Source organism: Stigmatopora nigra, chromosome 9 (assembly GCF_051989575.1).
Source record: "Stigmatopora nigra isolate UIUO_SnigA chromosome 9, RoL_Snig_1.1, whole genome shotgun sequence".
Taxonomy (NCBI): domain Eukaryota; kingdom Metazoa; phylum Chordata; class Actinopteri; order Syngnathiformes; family Syngnathidae; genus Stigmatopora; species Stigmatopora nigra.
Window position 1 is genome coordinate 12569809 of NC_135516.1, and position 21539 is coordinate 12591347.

Below are 21539 nucleotides of genomic sequence, written 5' to 3' on the forward strand. Positions count from 1 at the left end.
TGATAATTGTATGCTAGGCTAATTGTTTGCTAAATTGTCCCCAACTATCGGATGGGATAGATTCTTGATCTCAGAACTGTGAGGCAGACATGCTAACCACTCCTCCACCGTGCCATAATAGTAAACTCATTCCAAAAGATAATTTTCAGGAGATTTTACGACATTTTTCCAATATTCCACTTTTGTGGCTTTCACAAGCTGGCCTCTTAAACAGGAGATGATCATATCGTCCAATTTCAATAATCATCCAATCATTAAAGTCCACTCAGTAGCCTGATTGTGGAAAGAGCGCCACCATTCCAAGTCCAAATGAATGCGGACGGAGGAAGTTGTTGACTTTTTAACCCTTTGCCCTTGAAGCATCAAGCTATAAAAAGCCTCTGCTCACACTCCCTTCTTTTCTGACAAGAAATAAGCAAACACAAATCTCAAGTCTCCACCCTCCAGTTGTCCCGGTGACAAACGGCAGGGCCTGACGGATGAATCATAAGCCCACAATTTCAGGCTGAATCATACCCGGGGCAATATTTAGACCGGATCTCCCCTTACTTTCCCGATGTGGAACATATCGGGAAATTCACAGGAAGGCTTTGGGAGAGGCACTTGATGAGTCAGGTGAGGAAATTTAAGGCAATTTATTACATAGACATGAGTGGTTAGCGCCTAGGGCTCGCAGTTCGGGGGCCGTGGGTTCGATGCCAGGTCACTGTCGGATTGGAGTGCAAAAATGTGATGAAAAATGTGAAAAGATGTGCAAAAAAATATAGATTTTAATTTAGTGTTTTGGTAGGGCTCAGTGGACTAGTGGTTGGCATGTTGGCCTCACAGTTCTGGGATCTACGGTTCGATTCCGGGTCTGGATTTTTGTGTGTGGAGTTTGAATGTTGATTCTGGGCTTCTGTGGGTCTTCTTCGGGTACTACGGTTTCCTCCCACATTCCAAAAACATGCTAGGCTAGGCTAGTTGAATAATCTACATGGCCCTTCGCTATGATTGGCTGTCAATCAGGAAAAAATGGCCTCTTATTCATCAAGGTTGGTCAAAATAGGATGGAAATTTAACCAATAAATTATGATTAATACTTTCCACAGGCTACTAATTTTATTTTATGTTCTAATTCATAGGAACTCTTGAGATTATTGATGTGTGGACATGATGCTGCAGCCGAGGAGGCGGGGCTTAATGGACCAACAGCGGTAAGTCACTACTACTATTCCTGCAGCAGTTATATTTATATTTCTTTTTATTAAATATGGAAATTAATTCAGTTCGTGTCTTTAGAATCAAACTCACAAAAAATATTTATGTATTTTAATCATGTTAAAATTGCCTCACAGCTAACAACAGTTTTGCATTGTCGTTTTTATATACTTTATTCTGAGTATTACTACTAATATAGATTATTCATAAATGTTTAACTCTGTGTAAATTCTGTTAATGTTAACTTTATAGTACTATTATAGTAAACACTTTCCCTAACTAGCAGATAGAGATGAAGTACACAAGGCCAAGTTTTCAATTCTCCTGAGAAGCACCGATAATGTTTCCTAGAAGTGTCAGACTCCGCCCACAAACATGTCGCCCTCCCACTAGAATCCGATGACAAAGCGGGTTTAACCTCTCGGCTCCCGGGAAGCCTCGCTCTCTCCTTTTGAGTCAAGCGGAGGAGGCGCCATGTCAAGTGAAAGATTAATTTCCTCGTGAATCAGGGGCGGGGCTGACGAGGTCTCGGATGGCTGGCTCCTCCCCCAAAAGGCCCATCAGGGGGATTGGTCAATACAATGGAGACACGTTGATGACATCAGGCCGGAAAGATTGATTCAGTTGCGTCCAAAATATATTTTTATTAGTGATTAAAATATCCTCGTCCTGCACAAGAAGAGTGAGTTCAACCTACGTTCAGTTGCAGTTCACAGTGTCGACGCTAGATGGCGTTGGTGAATTAAATGGTAGTTTATTTATTTATTTTTTAACTGGATAAAACGCCATAAATAGTCAGTTTTTTATAGACCTAAAATAATGTTTATTTGAGATATTTTTAATTTTAGTAAGGGAAGATGTCTTTTAATTGTGCTTTTTAATTTCAATAGGAAACAAAATATAGTTTTTAATGATGTTCAATATTTAAGTGGAAAACAGAAAATATTTGTATATATTTATTTTTAGATTTTACATCCCAAAAACATGCATACTAGGCTGGTTGTAGTCACTAAATTATTCTTAAATATGACTCTGATTGTTTTTTCTCGTTTGGCTAACGCTTATTCCCCAAAGTTAGCTAGCACAAACTCCAGCACCCCCGCGACCATCGAGAACCCAGAAACCACAATGGAAAATGAATGAACATATTTAAATAAACCAAAACTTGCTGACATTTTGAAGCTTAAAATAAGAGCCAGTCATTTTTAAACCCGACAAGTGCAATGTAGGTTCAACTCAAGCTTCTTGTGCGGCCCATATTCCACAAAAATAATCAAAAATTTCGCACGCTCACCCCCTCGCTCCAGCCAACAAAATCTTCGGATGTCGCCAGTTCTTATTTCCAGTCTCCGCGTTTCCTTTCCCGCCAAAGAAAATCCCAAAAAGTGCTGACACGGAACTGAGGACAGTGTTTTTTTTTAACTGTCCCGGCGTCTCTGTCACACGCTTGTGTCCATTATCTTTTTTGGCGACTGCAGGGGGGACGGGGGCGGGTTATCTTGGGGACCCATTGTGTGTATCTGCAGCATGAGTGTGTGTTTGTGTCTACTGTGCATACAGGAGGTGTTGTGGCAAGTCTTGGCTCAATGGCGGCGGCCATTGGGGTTTTTTGACAGAAAACAAAGGGAAAAAAATGAGCTAAAAGTGTGGGAATTTTTTCCCCAAAGTGTCCTTAAAATGTCTGCACAACCATTTTTTGATTTAATTATATAAAAAAAACAGACTGAAAAGGGTTAATAGTGAAATTAGATCCCAATTAGTCTTATTTAATTAGCCACGCCCACAAAAAAAATCCCCATAAAAATATATGTAGATTTTTGCTGTTAGCATTAGCGCGCTATTGTTTTCTGTCATTTGTGATGTTTTGTGCTATCAATTCTGGTTGTGATGTCATAACCAATTTTTTTTGACAAAACTGTTTTTTTTGGGTCTAAATTATTTGCTAAAAAATTGCCTACATTTTCAGTTAAACAGATTGTGCTATTCTACTATTTTGATTATTATTATTTTATAAACATCATATATACAACTAATTCCATTTTTTGGTTTCCTGAAAAAAATAGACATTTTTTTAGATATATTTATTTAATTAGCCACTCCCACTAAAAAAATCCCCATTAAAAATATCTCATGTAGATTTTTGTAGTCTGTTAGCTTAATCGCGCTATTGTTTTCTGTCATTTGTGATATTCTGTGCTATCAATTCTGGTTGTGATGTCACAAACAAGTCATTTGGGAGGGGGTTATGTGGCCCCCGCTGGGCTTGTCGGGGGACGGAGACAGTAGGCCCGAGGAAGGGAGGGGGGGTGTCGGAGAGGAGGCACTGGGCCCAGGTTCTTGCCCTCTCCCTGACAGGATCTGGTCAATGTCCTGCCGCCGAGGGTCGCGGCCCAGCTTACACATACAAACTTATCTCCAGTGCATCTGCCGGGCCGCCTGCGCAGTCAGGCTGTCTCCGCGTCGGCCCACGGCCGCTTTCCTGTCGGGGGGTCGGAGGTGGGGGGCTGGGGGGCTTCCAGAGGAGAGAGGACGGCCGGATTACTTTGAGGCTCGGGGTCCAAAACCGGTGGATGTGTGGAAAACGCCAGTGTCTGAAGTTTTTTTGAGGGGGAAAAATAGCTCCCCAGGCTCGTTGCGTTCCCACACCCGCATTCGGAATGGCGACATCATTTATCGTGGGGAGTCGGGGGGTGGGGGGAAGTTTAGAAAGGGAAATTTGTACAGTCGTTTTCTTTCCGCTTATCCTTGTGGGGTCACGGGGGGTGCTGGAGCGTATGATTGTGAGCTGTGAGGTGGACGTGCTAACTGCTAAACATCGTATTTATTCATTTCGTCTCATTTTAAAGGTTGCGGGGGTGCTGGAGTCTATTCTAACTGACTTTAGGTGGCGGTCACCCTGAATGGGCCAGCCAGCCAATCACAGGGCACGAGAAGACAAACAACCAATCACACTCATACCTCGGTGGATTTTAGCATACAATTAGCCTAGCATGAATGCTTTTGGAATTCGGGAGGAAACCGGAGTACCCGGAGAAAACCCACACAAGCCTGGGGAGAATAGGCAAATTCCACATAGGTGGATTCGAACCCAGGACCTGAGAACTGCGAGGCCGACGTACTAACCACTTATTCACCTGCCCACAACCTAATCTATTATTAGTTTGTTTTATTATAGGTTGACTTTAACTCATCCACTGCCATTGACATTAATTGACATTAAATCCACATTCAATGTGAATCAGATGTTAAAGTGAATCCATTTTTTAAAACAAAAATGCAAAGCGGACGTGCTTACCACTCCCCCACCGTGCCGCCATGTGAAATTCATTAATTGTGTATTTATCACTGGCTCTCTGGCTGTCTTTTTTCAGATGGCGGCGACCTCTCGGTGACCAATCGTGTGGAGGTCCCTTTGGTGAGTCATTTTCATCAGTCCAACAAACAGCGCCACGTTCCAAATTCTCATGACCTCATCCGTTGCAGAATGCTCGCAATCCGGCGCCCGTGTTTTCTCTCCGCTCCCTCCTTTCTCGCCTAGCCAGCGAGGACCATGTTGGCGGCCTGTGAAATATCAACCAACCCGCATCAAAATGGCGCCGTGGCTTCCAACACAAAAGCCATTTTTGGGGTTTTATCTGCAGGCGAGCCAAAATTTATTTTCTGAACAGGCCTTTCTTAAATTTCCCTCCTTAGCAATACTTCAAACAAGGTACATTTTGTAGATTTGGAAGTTAGGCTCTAAAGTCGTCTTACACTCGGGCCGTAGGCTATGGGGGCGGGTTTAGGGCATAAAAAGGGGCGTGGTCGAATGAAGTCAGTGTATAAAACAAAAGTTGATTTTTACAACAAACTAACGTGGATGCCAGTTCTTAAATATTTTTTCATTCATTTTCTGAACCGTTTTATCCTCACAAGGCTCGCGAGGGGTGCTGGAGCTCATCCCAGCTGACTCCGTGCACCAGGTGTCCAGCCAATCACAAACAACCAGTCATTCTCATACTCGTACTTAGCATACAATTAGCCTAACATGTTTTTGGAATGTGGGAGGAAACCGGAGTACCCGGAGAAAACCCACACTAGCCCAGGAGAGAAAATGCCAACTCCACACAGGTGGATCAACCTGGATTCAAACCCGGGACCCCAGGGAGTGAAACATTTACCGCCAGGCTAAAAAAATCAATTTTTCTTAACAAGAGCGAAAGTATTAACTTCCTCGGTGCTTTTTTGACGTTGCTAGTTTGTTGTATTTTCTTTTCCGACGTGGAGATTGAGAGAAGAAGGGAGGAGAAAGGACCTCCTCAACGTACATTCTGTTCTGTTTTGGCCGCCATTCCCAAGGTTGTTTGTCTGTGAGTGTGTGTTAGGTGGTGCCAGGCTCAAACGTCTCCGCTGGCTCGCTCCACGTTGACCCGACCCTGGACTCTCCTCCCACTACAGGGGCGAGGCTTGGCCCTCCAGCACACACACACACACATACACATTTACACATTAAATTCTATGATGGATAGTTAATAAGTTTCTTTAAATGTACTTCATAAGGGAAAATAATATGTTCAGGTATTTCATCTCAGGGTCACAGGGGGTGCTGAAGCCTATCCCAGCTGCCTACAGGCCAGCCAATCACAGGGCACAAGGAGTCAAACAACTATTCGCGCTCTCACACATAGCTAGGGGAAATTTAGAGTGTCCAATTAGCTTGATTTTGGAATGTGGGAGGAAACCGGAGTACCCGGAGAAAACCCACGCCGGCCCAGGGAGAGTAAACAGTACTTGGATATTAAACACTACTTAGATATTAAACAGCACTTAGATATTAAACAGTACTTCGATATTAAACAGTACTTAGATATTAAACAGTACTTAGATATGTAACACTACTTGGATATTAACCAGTACATAGATATTAAACAGTACTTAGATATTAAACAGTACTTAGATATTAAACAGTACTTAGATATGAAACAGCACTTCAATATTAAACAGTACTTGGATATTAAACAGTACTTAGATATTAAACTCTCTCTCATGAACATAATTTTGAGAGCTGTTTTCAACAGTAAACTCTCTGTCACCAAACGTCCGGCGACCAAACGTCCGAGCACCCAATTCCGGGTGTTCCCTTGCCCGCTACTCATTGTTAACAACCCTTATGAGGATAAGCGTCTCACAAAAGGAATGTTTACTTACTCAGTCGGACCAAACAATTACATTGAATCGGACATTGCTAATTGCTAAATGCTAAATTGGGTGTGTTCAGCATCAAAACATGCAAAGATTGTATTTTTTTAAGTTTTTTTTCGGGTTTTTTTCCCGTATTTCTCGCTCTCTCTCTCCAACTTCCCATCAGCCAACACTCACACACTAAGTGAGACAAATATTCCCACGTGCAATGAACGCGCCAAGCATGCCAAGGTACATTCCGGGGAGTGCGTTACCCTGATTTAGGGATGTCTTATCCAAGGCTGGCCTCCCTTTCTCTCTCACTTTCTCTTTCTCTCTCTTAATGTTTTTTTTTAGCACCAACAAGTTCACGTCACCCCCGCTAGCGTATGGGCCAAGCCCGATAGCGATCCTATCTCTTCTCCTCGTCTAGTCTCACCCACCACTGGCTTCCAAATGAATATAAATGATTGTTTTCCTGGTGGGACCGTTACACAAAATGTAGCCGCCACGTCACCGCCAAAGGAAAACAAAAAGGAATTGGAGCGGGTTGAAATGACGAAAAATAACAAGAGGAGGGGAAAATTGGAGATGTGGTCGTCGTCGTCGTGGCGATAGGGAAGCGAGACGGCATTCCTGTGCCGAAAAACATGGCGTGGTGACGAATGGGGACGGGGGGCAAAGGGCAAAGCGGCCAAAAAGTCGGCAGGGAATGGCAAATGCTTTGCTATATGAAGAATGGAACTTTATTTTGTCAATTAACTCATTCATTGACTGGTTTTCTGATGATATTAAAAACTCAAAATTCTCTTTTTGAGCCAATTAATACTAAAAAATGAAATACATTATTTTTTTAAATTAAAATAAATATATTTTTGAAATTAAAAATTAAAATAGAACATTCATATTTTTTAAATATACATACTCCTAAGAAGGCTGCCACAATTTATTGACTAATAAATTAACTGCTTTTTTGATAGACAGTATATCATAAATAACATCAAAAAATGTCCGAATCCTCTTTTTTGAACCAGTTATAATTAAATTTGTGTAAATTTTATTGTTGTTTTCTTATTTATTGATTCAATCATTGATTTTTCCATAGTGGTTATCCTCACAAGGATTGCAGAGGGTGCTGGAGGCTATCCCGGCGGAAGGAAATGGACAATGATTTATGCTAACATTCATAGGTAAGTGTACAATTAGCTTAGCATGCAATTACAATTTTTTAAGAAGGGAAAAACTAACAAAAACCCACAAAAAAATGTAATTAACCCAAAAAAACGTGATGTAGTGAAGCCGCGCTAAACGAGGGATTACTGTACATGTATTTAATCCTCATTTGAATATCACCCAAAACCAAAAAGTAGACCCGCATGATTGACTTCTGTCCCCCGGCCTCTGCTTTGACACCGGGGTGGGGGGACAACCATAGATCCAAGTGAGTCTCTCTGACGGTGACGCGCTTCTGGTTCCCCGCTCGGGACCCCCGCCGACCCCGCGGGTCGGCCTTTGTTTGTCAGACGCCTTTAATCTGGCCCAGAGATAAATCCTCCGACGGACCTGGCCCGACTCACTTAAAAGTACGGCGCGGGCCATCTCCATAGATCAACATAATACCACACGTTTGATGTCAGGGGTGAAGGGAGATGAAGAGGGGTTGGGGGGGGGGCGGGGCCATGGACCTTAAGACGTGGGTGGGTGGGCCCCGGGTGGGCCGCCTTGGGCCACAACCCTCCCAGGAACAGACAGGGCCATCCATCCATCCAGACCTTGCGTAGCCCCCCCTATACAACGGGCGGACCACCCGCCCCCTTGACCGCAAAATATCTGCCGCAAGATAAACTCGTCTGCGGGTGTCCAAAAATGGCGTCCTCTAAAGACGACCTTGAATGGACAAGATATATCATGACCTTATCTGTAGTATTTTTGTACTTCGTAGTACATTTAGTACTTTTAATCATGCATTTTGGAATGGTATCGTAAATTTATAAATCTATTCATTTTCCGAGCCACTTTATCATCACAAAGGCCGCGGGGGGTGCTGGAGGCTATCCCGACTATTTACAGGAGGACACCCTGAATCAGTGGCCAGCCAATCGCAAGGCACAAGGAGACAATAGACCAATAACACTCATGGATAGGGACAATTTAGCATCTAATTAGCTTAGCATGCATGTTTTGGGATATGTCAATCCCGGTGAATTTTTAACAAGTTGCTTGCTAATTAGTTTTTTTTTTGCTTCCCTCAGGGACATGTTGGCTCATGCAAAGGTAAGTTTATTTTCAACTAACAAACATGCAGAAGGTCAAGAGGTCAAGTTCTGTGTACAACTTTTCATCTTGTGTAACACTGTCCCCTAGTGGTAAAATCTGGTCATTTGAGTCTACAATGTCACTTTCAATGAAAGTGAAGATTCAGTCTTCCCTTTTATTTGTTTAAATTCAATCTTATAAGCTTTCAAATTAAAAACCAAAGCCAGCACTCCAGCACACCATCCCTAACTTTTTTATTTGCCCGTCAGTCTATTCAGCAACCTTTTATTTTGAAACTAATTGGTTCTCAGGGTCCTGGATGTCCCAAAAACGTGTTTTAAAATATCAACAAAAAACACCCTTGACTTTTAAAGAATTAAAAGTCTTAAAGGAACACTAAAAAAAATAACCCAGAGAATGCGCTAGCATGTTTGTAGACGCAGTACCGGGTTTGGCCATGTAGGGGCGGTGTTGCACAACGCAAAACTTATTTTCTAGTCTCCGGACGACATTTATCTCGTGTGTTGACATACGTGTTGTGGGTTTAAGGGTGCAAATTGTTTCACGACTCGTGTATTGTGTGTACTTGTTGGGCAACAGTCAAGAAAAGGTGGGTGGCCAAGGGACGCCACCACGTGATTGGGCCCAAACCTCCCCTGGCTGCCACAATATGCTGCAACCACGTGACCTGCCTGTTTTCAACCCACTTCCACGCGTGCACTTCCCAAAAAATAGACAGAAGAGTGGACGTCGGGATTCTATCCACCCACGGAGTACAGTTGATTTCAAGCGGCGTTTCAATGCATGGTCGTCGGTAACAAGCGAGAAGTGGAGGCGGAGGGTGGAGAAGCATGGCGACGGCAGCGAGCAGCAGCAACAGCGGCGGCGGCTGCGGCGGCGGCCCCTCAACGGCTACGGCCACGCTCTTGCACGGCCTCCGCATCAATAAGTCCCAGACGCGGAAACGCATGGACTCAAGGCGGCGGCAAGCGGCACTCTCCTTCCTCACTAACATCTCCCTGGACGGACGACCGGTGCAGGACGAGCGCCAGGAAGCGGAGGACGACGACTACGAAGCGGAAACCCGAGGAAGCTTGCTGAAGCGAACCGATTCGGCGGCCGACACAGCCGAAGCTTCCCCGTCCTTCTCCGTCGCTGAGGCCGCCTCTTGTTCGTCCACCCCGGCCGCCGCTCTGGCCGCTGCCGCGACCGCTTTGGCCAAGCAGGCTCTCCTGGCGAACGGCCGGAGCGGCTCATTCGCTTCGGCCTCTCCCACCGCCACGGAGCCCGGCGAGAGTGAGGCGTTTTCCCCTGCGCCGGCCCCTGCACCGGTGCCCGTCTTCGGCTCGCCCACCGTTCCGGCTGTGCCGCCCTCCTCGGCCCGGGGAAGACTGCAGACGTACACTCAAGGGGTCGCACCAGCAGGCTTCTCCCGACAAGGATCCCAGAACTACTGCCTGGAAGGCGGCCAGATCGCCAACTCGGCCATAGAGCTCCAGCGCTCGAGGTAAGTAAACTATGGCTATACTCCCCCCCCCTAACTTTTTTTTGCCCCGATGACATGCATTGCAGTCACTTTGACGTAAGAGCCGTTCGTTTGGTGAGCGAGCTCGTATATCGGGGTACTTGGAGCATATAGTCCAAATTTTAGCCATTGATGTAATATAATTTACACAACTTGAATTGCCCAACTTTTAAGTGTTTTGAGCAAGGAAAATGAAACAGTTTAATCTATTTAGTTTTAAAGAAAAATATAATGTTATATTTGGTCTAAGCTATTTTTCTTTAAAAGTGAGTAAACATATTTTTTAAATAAACCCTTTTCAGTGTTAGTAATCACTACAATGGACGTCAATCCATTCAGTGTTATTGACAAGTTATTTTTTCATGTTTTAGCTGTACTTTTCCAGTGCTTTTTTTGACACCAAATCTTTAAAAATTGAAAACATTTCAACCTAACATCATCTTACACGCCAGCTCACCAAGTTTTCCCTTCTCAAATTGACTGTTGAAAGAAAAGCTGTCACCAACAGTTGTGTTCAACTTCTCAATGGCAAAACCTTCTGTTTCGGACATCAACCTTGCTATTCCTTGACCTTGTAACACCCTTGACTCCGCCTTCTCAGTTGTAAACAAGACAAAATTTTCAACATAAACCCCAAACCACCTACTATATTTTGAATTGAAATTGAATTTAGTGTTCAAACTGTCTTTTTTTTCAAACTTGAGTATTTAAAAATATTGTGTCGTCTTATATTCGGGCAATTAGCATAATAGCACCAGATGGAGCGGCACGATGATTTGAAACAAGCTAAAATGACCATTAAGGATTGAATTATTTTTTAATAGCTGTGGATTATTTGGCAAGGCCGCTTATGTGGGATGATTTACTTTTTGCTGGCGACTATGTAATTGCGTACGTACGTAATCCTCGTCGGAAACAATGGCAGGAAGCGCCGTTAATGCCCGACTGGGCGAGTCAACCAGTGTCCCGCCACCGTGTTATTGTTTCCGAGCTATTTGGCATGAAGAGCACGTTCCACGGGCCAGTTTAGTGCAAAGTTCTCATTGGTTCGTGCGTTGTTAGCAAATCTGTGGACGTGTGTATGCATTTTTACGTTGTTAAAAATTGGCAGAAATCAAGCAAAGTTGGTGAAAAACAGCGGACGATTCGCTCACAGAGTTTCAAAATGCGCTTTTGGAATCTTGTGTCAATATTTATTTCTCTATCTACTTGGCTAATGTGTGTCTAAAATGTTAGAACAGGGGTGTCAAACTCTTTTAAAAGGTGAGCAAAAAGTTCAGGGGTAGGTTGATGACTTTCTTTCCAGGTTTTAAGGTGAGTTTAAGGTTATTTTAAATGATTTTTTATTGGTTTAGTTGGTTTGGATGGGTATTCTAACATTAGCAAGGCATTATTTAATTTTTTTTTTAGAAAACTACAAATGCAATGTGACACATTTTCGCACACACATTGGGCACACGTAGAAGTCAAAAATGTACTACAAAGTGGACGGCTTTCTGGTAGAACCGCCTCTTGACACCATGTGGTGGACAAACACGGGTATTTCATCTATAACACCCGCGGAGGGAGATATTTTTGCGGCTCAGGGCACATTTTCATATGCTTTCTTTATTTTAAGACATTATTAAATACTTTTCTTATAATTTTCTTTCATTTTTTTGTGCTTCCTCACATCTTTCATGCAAAATTGGGACACTTTGACCCAATTTTAAAGGGTTTAGTTGGTAGTTGTGTGAGGACCGTGGAACAAATGAGATAATTTACATATAAAGTAAACCTCTACTTACAAAATTGTCAAATTACCCCCAAAAAATTGTAAGTAGAGGTACGACTGTATATATATTTTAAATCATTTCCATTTTTTGTTATATTTTTCCTGCTGTTAATCCTTTCATTTACATTGAAAATAGTTTATTTTTACATATAATTTGCATTTTAAGCAGTATTTTCATCTTTATCATTTTTAAGTGAGTTTGCAAAGCTTTTTCTTCATTCTTATTTACATTTATGATTTGTTTTTTGTTTGTTTTTGGCTTTTTTTTCTAGACGTCGTCTGATCTCTCAACGTTCCTCGCTCGAAACGTTAGAGGACATTGAGGAGAATGCTCCTCTGCGAAGGTACGATGGCGGCATGCTTTGGGAGACATTTGGTCAAAAAAAATTAAAAACACTGTCTTCCCTTTTACTCCGTCACCCCCTCCCTACCCGATGTTTCAGGTGCCGCACCCTGTCGGGTTCTCCTCGCCCCAAGAGCTTCAAGAAGATCCACTTCATAAAGAACATGCGGCAGCACGACACGCGGAACGGAAGGTACGAAAGAAGTCGACTTCGGTTCTCGCTTGTGATTGGCTGCTTTTCCACTTTGAATGATGGGAGGGACCATTGATTCTTTCTTGACTTAGAAAAATGGGACATTTAGGGATATGGTGGACAACATTTCCAAGCCAAATAGTAGCTTTCTGGGATTATTTGGGTATCCGTGATACATAGTTTTTCCTCGAAAAATGAATGATTTTTAGAAGAATTTTTTTTCATGTACATTGATGATTTTTTTTATTAGTTAATCTTTGCAGTTTTGATAGAAAATATGTATTGTTGGGCGTTGTAAAGTAAAGAAGTACATGTTCTTCTTGAAAAATGGAATTGATTTGATTTTTTTTCATCTAAATTGTTGACAAAAATTGGTTGATTTTTGTAGTTTGGGTACAAAATGTCGTATTTTGGCGTTTTAAGTGGCAGATGATTGGTCGCATTTGGCAGCTCTATTAGTTTTTCTTGAAAAATGAAAATGTTTTGAAATAGATTTGATTTTTTTCATCTAAATTGTTAAAAAAAATTAGTTGATTTTTGTAGATTTGGGACAAAATGCGGATTTTGCTGTTAGGTAAAAACTGGTGTTGTTAACGAAAGAAGATTGGTTGATGAGTTTTTCTCGAAAAATGAAAACTTTTTAGAATTTATTGGATTTTTTCAATGTAAATTGTTGAAAAAAATTCTTGCTTTTCATAGTTTTGGTACAGAATGCGGATTTAGTCGTTTTGTAAAAACTGGCTTCGTGGACTACGAACTGTTTGTCGTATTTGGCAGCTTTGAAAACTCGTTTTTCAGTCGTGGTTTGGGCTGAAAAGTCGCATGTCGATAGAGGCGTGGCCTCTTAACGCCTCCATATTTTGGCCCCGCCTCTTCCCAAAAGCCAGGGCCAACCAACTCAGGACAAACAAAGCCAACAAAGCACATGGCGACGGTTCTCCTGATGAGCTTGTTCTGTTTTTGTAGGATAGTCCTAATCAGTGGCAGAAGATCCTTCTATAGTGTATTTTCAGTGCTGCCCTATCGAGATTGTAGCCAAGCGGGGTACGTATCCTTCAGCATGACCGTCCTCTTCCTCACTCTTCTTTCCACCCCCCTCCCCCCACACGGATGCGACCCGCCTCATTGACTCGCCCCCTGAAGGCCCCGGACACCCCGGCGTCCAAGCGCCCAAAAAACCTTTTGTGCTCTTCGCCAGAGACGCCAAGATGGAGGTAGCCGGGCGCCAGCGACACTCGTCGGGAGGCGTGGTCGGCGCCAAGGAGACGGTCGTGGGTCTGGAGGGCGTCGAACTCGGGGCCGACGGGAAGGTGAGGAACGAGCGATGTTTTGAAGCGGGATTTCGGCGAACAATCGAGTTGAGGTGGCGTTTTTTTTTGTGTATGTGGCAGACGGTGTCGTACACGCAGTTTTTGTACCCCAGCAACGCGTTGGGTGGGCGGAGGAATACCATGGACTCCACGTCGTCCTTTTCGCAGTTTCGCAACGCCAGCCATCGAAGCCTCAGCTTGGCCCGCGTTAACAGTAATCAGAGTAGTCTGGATGCGGGTCAGTGAACGCCACGTCAACGTGAAAAATTGAGAGAAAACGGAGGATATGAAAGTGTTTTTATTTTTTAAGGTAATGATGAATTTCGGGAGTACGATCCCAATCTTCTGGATGATCCACAGTGGCCTTGTGGGAAACACAAACGAGTGCTCATCTTTCCGTCGTACATGGTGAGTCGATAAACGTGCTGTTTTGATGAGATTTTTTCATTTGTTATAGATTTGGTTAGATTTAGATTTATTATGAAGGGTCAATTTAAAAAAAAAAAAAAACCTTACTATACATGGTCATTTTTTTAAAAAGAAAAACTGCCTTGATAGATGGTTGTTTTTTAAAGAAAAAAACCTTACTATACCATGTCATTTTTTTAAGAAAAAAACTTTTTGTCCTTTTTCTTTAAAAAAAAGAGTTAGGGTTAGGGTGTGTTTAAATCCAAAATGGTTAGGGTTAAAAAAAAAAAAAGCCTTACTATACTATGTCGTTTTTTTAAAGCCTTACTATACTATGTCGTTTTTTTTAAAACCTTACTACACTGTCGTTTTTTTAAAGCGTTACTATACTATGTCGTTTTTTTTAAAGCCTTAACTATACTATGTTGTTTTTTTAAAGCCTTACTATACTATGTCGTTTTTTTAAAAGCCTTACTATACTATGTCGTTTTTTAAGAAAAAAAAAGCCTTACTATACTATGTCGTTTTTTCAGAGAGAAAAAGCCTTACTATACTATGTCGTTTTTTAAGAAAAAAAAGCCTTACTATACAAAGTCATTTTTTTAAGAAAAAAAAGCCTTACTATACTATGTCGTTTTTTAAGAATAAAAAAGCCTTACTATACTATGTCGTTTTTTAAGAAAAAAAGCCTTACTATACTATGTCGTTTTTTAAAGAAAAAAGCCTTACTATACTATGTCGTTTTTGAAGAGAAAAAGCCTTACTATACTATGTCGTTTTTTAAGGAAAAAAAGCCTTACTATACTATGTCATTTTTTGAGAAAAAAAGCCTTACTATACTATGTCGTTTTTTCAGAGAAAAAAGCCTTACTATACTATGTCGTTTTTTAAGAAAAAAAGCCTTACTATACTATGTCGTTTTTTAAAGAAAAAAGCCTTACTATACTATGTCGTTTTTGAAGAGAAAAAGCCTTACTATACTGTGTTTTTTTTTAAGAAAAAAAAAGCCTTACTATACTATGTCGTTTTTTAAGAAAAAAAAGCCTTACTATACTATGTCGTTTTTGTAAGAAAAAAAGCCTTATTATACTATGTCGTTTTTTAAGAAAAGAAGCCTTACTATACTATGTCGTTTTTTAAGAAAAAAAGCCTTACTATACTATGTCGTTTTTTAAAGAAAAAAGCCTTACTATACTATGTCGTTTTTGAAGAGAAAAAGCCTTACTATACTATGTCGTTTTTTAAGGAAAAAAAGCCTTACTATACTATGTCATTTTTTGAGAAAAAAAGCCTTACTATACTATGTCGTTTTTTAAGAAAAAAAAGCCTTACTATACTATGTCGTTTTTTTAGGGAAAAAAAGCCTTACTATACTATGTCGTTTTTTAAGAAAAAAAGCCTTACTATACTATGTCATTTTTTGAGAAAAAAAAGCTTTACTATACTATGTCGTTTTTTCAGAGAAAAAAGCCTTACTATACTATGTCGTTTTTTAAGAAAAAAAGCCTTACTATACTATGTCGTTTTTTAAAGAAAAAAGCCTTACTATACTATGTCGTTTTTGAAGAGAAAAAGCCTTACTATACTGTGTTTTTTTTTAAGAAAAAAAAAGCCTTACTATACTATGTCGTTTTTTAAGAAAAAAAAGCCTTACTATACTATGTCGTTTTTGTAAGAAAAAAAGCCTTATTATACTATGTCGTTTTTTAAGAAAAGAAGCCTTACTATACTATGTCGTTTTTTAAGAAAAAAAGCCTTACTATACTATGTCGTTTTTTAAAGAAAAAAGCCTTACTATACTATGTCGTTTTTGAAGAGAAAAAGCCTTACTATACTATGTCGTTTTTTAAGGAAAAAAAGCCTTACTATACTATGTCATTTTTTGAGAAAAAAAGCCTTACTATACTATGTCGTTTTTTCAGAGAAAAAAGCCTTACTATACTATGTCGTTTTTTAAGAAAAAAAGCCTTACTATACTATGTCGTTTTTTAAAGAAAAAAGCCTTACTATACTATGTCGTTTTTGAAGAGAAAAAGCCTTACTATACTATGTGGTTTTTTTAAGAAAAAAAAGCCTTACTATACTATGTCGTTTTTTAAAAAAAAAAAAGCCTTACTATACTATGTCGTTTTTGTAAGAAAAAAAGCCTTATTATACTATGTCGTTTTTTTAAGAAAAGAAGCCTTACTATACTATGTCGTTTTTTGAGGAAAAAAAGCCTTACTATACTATGTCGTTTTTTAAGAAAAGAAAGCCTTACTATACTATGTCGTTTTTTGAGAAAAAAAGCCTTACTATACTATGTCGTTTTTTGAGAAAAAAAGCCTTACTATACTGTCGTTTTTTGAGAAAAAAAGCCTTACTATACTATGTCATTTTTTGAGAAAAAAAGCCTTACTATACTATGTCGTTTTTTAGGGAAAAAAAGCCTTACTATACTATGTCGTTTTTTAAGAAAAAAAGCCTTACTATACTATGTCGTTTTTTGAGAAAAAAGCCTTACTATACTATGTCGTTTTTTGAGAAAAAAAAGCCTTACTATACTATGTCGTTTTTTGAGAAAAAAAGCCTTACTATACTATGTCGTTTTTTAAGAAAAAAAAGCCTTACTATACTATGTCGTTTTTTTAGGGAAAAAAAGCCTTACTATACTATGTCGTTTTTTAAGAAAAAAAGCCTTACTATACTATGTCATTTTTTGAGAAAAAAAAGCTTTACTATACTATGTCATTTTTTAAGAAAAAAAAGCCTTACTATACTATGTCGTTTTTTAGGAAAAAAAAGCCTTACTATACTATGTCGTTTTTTAAGAAAAAAAAAGCCTTACTATACTATGTCGTTTTTTAGGAAAAAAAAGCCTTACTATACTATGTCATTTTTTAAAAAAAAGCCTTACTATACTATGTCGTTTTTTGAGAAAAAAGCCTTACTATACTATGTCGTTTTTTGAGAAAAAAAGCCTTACTATACTATGTCGTTTTTTGAGAAAAAAAGCCTTACTATACTATGTCGTTTTTTAAGAAAAAAAAGCCTTACTATACTATGTCGTTTTTTTAGGAAAAAAAAGCCTTACTATACTATGTCGTTTTTTAGGGAAAAAAAGCCTTACTATACTATGTCGTTTTTTGAGAAAAAAAAGCCTTACTATACTATGTCATTTTTTAAGAAAAAAAGCCTTACTATACTATGTCGTTTTTTGAGAAAAAAGCCTTACTATACTATGTCGTTTTTTAAGAAAAAAAAGCCTTACTATACTATGTCGTTTTTTAGGGAAAAAAAGCCTTACTATACCATGTCATTTTTTAAGAAAAAAAGCCTTACTATACTATGTCGTTTTTTGAGGAAAAAAAAGCCTTACTATACTATGTCGTTTTTTAAGAAAAAAAAGCCTTACTATACTATGACGTTTTTTAGAAAAAAAAGCCTTACTATATACTATGTCGTTTTTGAAGAGAAAAAAAGCCTTACTATACTATGTCGTTTTTTTAAAGCCTTAATATACTATGTCATTTTTTTAAAGCCTTAATATACTATGTCATTTTTTTAAAGCCTTACTATACTATGTCATTTTTTTTTTAAGATAAAAGGCCTTACAACACATGGTCATTTTTTAATGAAAAAAAGTCATACCAAGAGACAAGTTTCACATTTTCTCACAAAGCACAACAATTAAGTCCAAAAAGCTGCTTGTAGACAGGATGTTGTTTTTAAGGCCTCTATGACTTGACTTGTTCAAAATAGCCTTATTTGTATCCAAGTAGTGACATTGAATGTGAACTAACTGAGTCTTGCATAACATCATTGTGTCTCTCAATACTCTCTGCCAAGGCCACGTAGTGTTTCTTCTGTCTCTGTTTGTTTTGTCTCTTCCTCCAATTACAAAAGGCCATTGTAGGAAAACACCACACTCCTTGCATCAAATATTTTTATTAATTCTGTGTGGCTTCCTTCCTTGTGACCTTGTGACCTCCGCCGGCAGACGACAGTCATCGAGTACGTGAAACCTTCGGACCTGAAGAAAGACATGAACGAGACCTTCAAGGAGAAGTTTCCTCACATCCGGTTGACTTTGAGCAAAATCAGAAGGTCAGTCCTACCGTCCAATCAGCCGCTTTCGCCATCTCCAGCCTTGCTCAAGCACCCTTGACCACTCCACCGTCATCACAGCCTGAAACGAGAGATAAAGAAGCTTGCCCAGGACGAATGCGGCTATGAGGAACCCACCGTAGCTACGGCTTTGGTCTACTTTGAGAAACTGGTCCTCCAGGGCAAACTTAACAAGCAAAACCGAAAACTCTGCACGGGCGCCTGCGTGCTATTGGCCGCCAAAATCGGCGGAGATCTCAAGAAGCATCAAGTTAAGCTTCTCATTGATGTGAGTCGGCCAATCCTGTAAAAATACAATTATCTTTTGGCGTTCAATTGAATATGAGCTGTTAAGTTACCTTTCTGTGCTCCGACACCCCCTCGTTGTAGAAATTGGAGGAGCGGTTTCGGGTGAATCGTCGAGAGTTGATCGCGTTCGAGTTCCCCGTTTTGGTGGCGCTGGAATTCAACCTGCATCTTCCCGAGCATGAGGTCATGCCGCACTATCGACGTCTGCTACAAGCTTCTTAGCGTGGGCGGGGCATCCGGACAAGATGGAACACCATTTTCAGGTACCGAGCGGTACTTACTTGCTCCTTTTTTTTTTTGCTTGGCAGCCATTTTTGTATATTCTACAAATTCTGGCAATTTTTCTAAAAGCCATTTTAGTTGCGAAATGGATCTTTTGCGCTTTTTGCAGCCGCTTTTTTAACGATCGCTCGTTATTGCTGGCAGAACAAGACTCATTTGGGATACTGACATTTTTTACAGCGCTCTGGAACTGTTGGACTTTTTTTAGTATTCCCAAATGGCAGATAATATGGGACTCTTTCCTTCCTTGCTTTTTAATTTCATCGTTTTTTTGGAGTATTCCCAAACCAGACTCTTTCTTCCTCATTCTTTCATTTAATCGTTATTTTTTAAATCTTGTTTTGCTCTACGTTAGAGTGTTTATGCCGGCACGTTAGCACTTAGACTAAGGGCTCCTTTTTGGGTTGCCAGATAATGTAAAAGCTGGATTTTTTTGCCTACATGGATTCTTAAAGGAACCTATATCCATGTGAGGAGAATTTATTTTTTTAAGCTTGCTAGGGGGCGCTACCCATTTGGGTTTTGGCATGGCCTGAAAAATTAGAAATGTTTTGCTATGTTAGTGACTAATTTTACCGCATTTCTTCTTTAGGAAGTTATTAAATTCGCATAAGCAATGGAATCGTGATTAAAAGGCTTTCAATATTTTTGGAAAAAATAATTATGCCAGTTTGTCATGACAGGTTTCTTAACACATTCCAAAGATGTTAAGCTAAAAAAAATACATTCAGGTTGTAGGCGTCACTTTTTTCGCAGGGCAATTTTATTTAATAAGAAAACCAAGAACAAACATACATTAGCTGGATAGAAATCAGTTGACCGGAACAGAAAAACTTACACTTGAGTATTACTTGATGGGGAACAAAAAGCAGCTAATACTCCGGAAAATACGGTACTTGATTGTATTATGTTCTAGTAGGAAAAACTTGAAATTTCAGCTGGAATTTGGGTACATGCATGTGTGGAATTTAATGCCAGGACGATGGCTAGCCTGCTAGCCATTGTTTCAAATGTATTTGATGATTTGTTTTTATAATTAATAGCGACGAAACAAGAGCCAAATGACGTCCACGAGAAGGTCTTGATGTCGAAAGGACTTGGCAACGTAAGCTCTTTTGTTTTCGTCCCGGGAGAGACAACCGAGCTCGATGTCATTAAAAACCGGTGACTCAAAGTGCGACATTCGAGGCCTTTTCGCGCTTATTTATTGATAAAGCGTTGACGTCAATCCTTACGAAGCTCTGGAAAATGACTACCAATTGAAAATTTTAGTGGTACTGAGTTATCATTTTAACTGACTAACAATGTGACTGCTGTTTTTAGTTTAGTGACTGCAATTTGATTTATTAATCGTGACAAATTTAAGTTGACGGAAAATTGACCAATAGGATATTGTTGTCAAAGTTTAAATTCATCTATTCTGTTTGTTATTCCGCAGGTGGACTATTAGGAAGTTAACATTTATAGGAGGTAAGCCAAACTCAATGAAAATGTGCACTAAACAAGGTAATGTTTTGTTTTTGTTAAATTACAGGTGCTACTCAAAATAAGGGATTTGGTTTCCTAGTTGGACTTGGGCCATACTTCCCTGAAGACGCCCGATCACGTCTGATCTCGGAAGATAAGCAGGATTGGGTCTGGTGAGACCTTGGATGGAGATTGGCGTGGGAATACCAGGTGCTGTATACTCTTATGTTAGTTCAAATGCTCACTTACCATATGTGAGAAGCAGTGAGATATCTAATATACACAGATTGTAAAGGTAGTTTGTGTGTAAACTTTGCAGCCTCACAGCTCTGGGGATCAGGGTTCAAATCCCGGTTAGTCCACCCGTGTGAAGTTTGCCCTACGATCGGCCGGCAAGTGGACACCTGCAATGAATGGCTGGGGAGATGAAGAATAGCAGGATCTGCAAAACAGTCTCCAACAAATGAAATTTTACTTAAATAAAAAAAACTTTTTTGTCTAAGTTGAATTTCATTTTTTGGTGTTGCCTCTGCAGAGGGAGACCCCTGGATCCTGGTCTACCAATGCCCAGACGATTGGTCCCCGGGAGCGATTGGTCGCCTAGGGAAGATTGGTCGCCCGGGGCTGATTGGTCGCCTAGAGATGATTGGTCGCCCGGGGATGATTGGTCGCCCGGGGATGATTGGTCGCCTAGAGATGATTGGTCGCCCAGGGATGATTGGTCGCCCGGGGATGATTGGTCGCCTAGAGATGATTGGTCGCCTAGAGATGATTGGTCGCCCAGGGATGATTGGTCGCCGAGGCGATTGGTCGCCCGGGGGTGATTGGTCGCCTAGAGGTGATTGGTCGCCCGGGGGTGATTGGTCGCCTAGAGGTGATTGGTCGCCCGGGGATGATTGGTCGCCCGGGGGTGATTGGTCGCCCGGGGACGATTGGTCGCCCGGGGACGATTGGTCGCCGGGGGCAATTGGTCGCCTGGGGCAATTGGTCGGCTATGGTGATTGGTCAGACCAATCGTCTGGGCATTGGTAGACCAGGTCCCAGGGGTCTCCCTCTGCAGAGGCAACACCAAAAAATGAAATTCAACTTAGACAAAAAAGTTTTTTTTATTTAAGTAAAACTTCATTTGTTGGAGACTGTTCTGCAGATTCTGCTATTCTTCATCTCCCCAGCCACTCGTTGCAGGTGTCCACTTGCCGGCCGATCGTAGGGCAAACTCCCCACAG

At 40.5% G+C, this 21539-nt stretch overlaps 1 protein-coding gene and 1 long non-coding RNA gene across 5 annotated transcripts; both read left to right on the forward strand.

Moving 5' to 3' along the window:
• Window positions 1–507: 507 nt before the first annotated feature.
• Window positions 508–4835, forward strand: LOC144201178 (uncharacterized). Its single transcript, XR_013327287.1, has 4 exons — window positions 508–615; window positions 1125–1196; window positions 4572–4615; window positions 4684–4835. It is a non-coding gene; the product is annotated as an uncharacterized LOC144201178 (long non-coding RNA).
• Window positions 4836–9209: 4374 nt separating this feature from the next.
• Window positions 9210–20815, forward strand: cables1 (Cdk5 and Abl enzyme substrate 1). Of its 4 annotated transcripts, XM_077724676.1 has the most exons (12): window positions 9210–10123; window positions 12188–12259; window positions 12359–12451; window positions 13418–13495; window positions 13650–13761; window positions 13843–13999; window positions 14072–14169; window positions 18149–18255; window positions 18337–18544; window positions 18646–20316; window positions 20381–20523; window positions 20633–20815. In XM_077724676.1, exons 1-10 carry the CDS (start codon window positions 9468–9470, stop codon window positions 18784–18786), a joined length of 1722 nt encoding a protein of 573 aa, XP_077580802.1. In that variant the 5' UTR covers window positions 9210–9467; the 3' UTR covers window positions 18787–20316; window positions 20381–20523; window positions 20633–20815. The 4 variants fall into 4 exon arrangements, with proteins under 4 accessions (XP_077580802.1, XP_077580801.1, XP_077580803.1 ...); XM_077724675.1 differs by having other exon boundaries at window positions 18646–20523; XM_077724678.1 differs by lacking the exon at window positions 9210–10123 and adding an exon at window positions 11408–11455 and having other exon boundaries at window positions 18646–20523.
• Window positions 20816–21539: the final 724 nt, after the last annotated feature.

Excerpts from the sequence above, each read along its gene's own strand:
- cables1 (XM_077724675.1), top strand. The coding sequence starts at position 9,468 with ATGGCGACGGCAGCGAGCAGCAGCAACAGCGGCGGCGGCTGCGGCGGC. Across the intron at positions 12,260-12,358 it reads GAGAATGCTCCTCTGCGAAG|GTGCCGCACCCTGTCGGGTT; the intron begins GTACGATGGCGG and ends CCGATGTTTCAG. Across the intron at positions 13,762-13,842 it reads AACTCGGGGCCGACGGGAAG|ACGGTGTCGTACACGCAGTT; the intron begins GTGAGGAACGAG and ends TGTATGTGGCAG.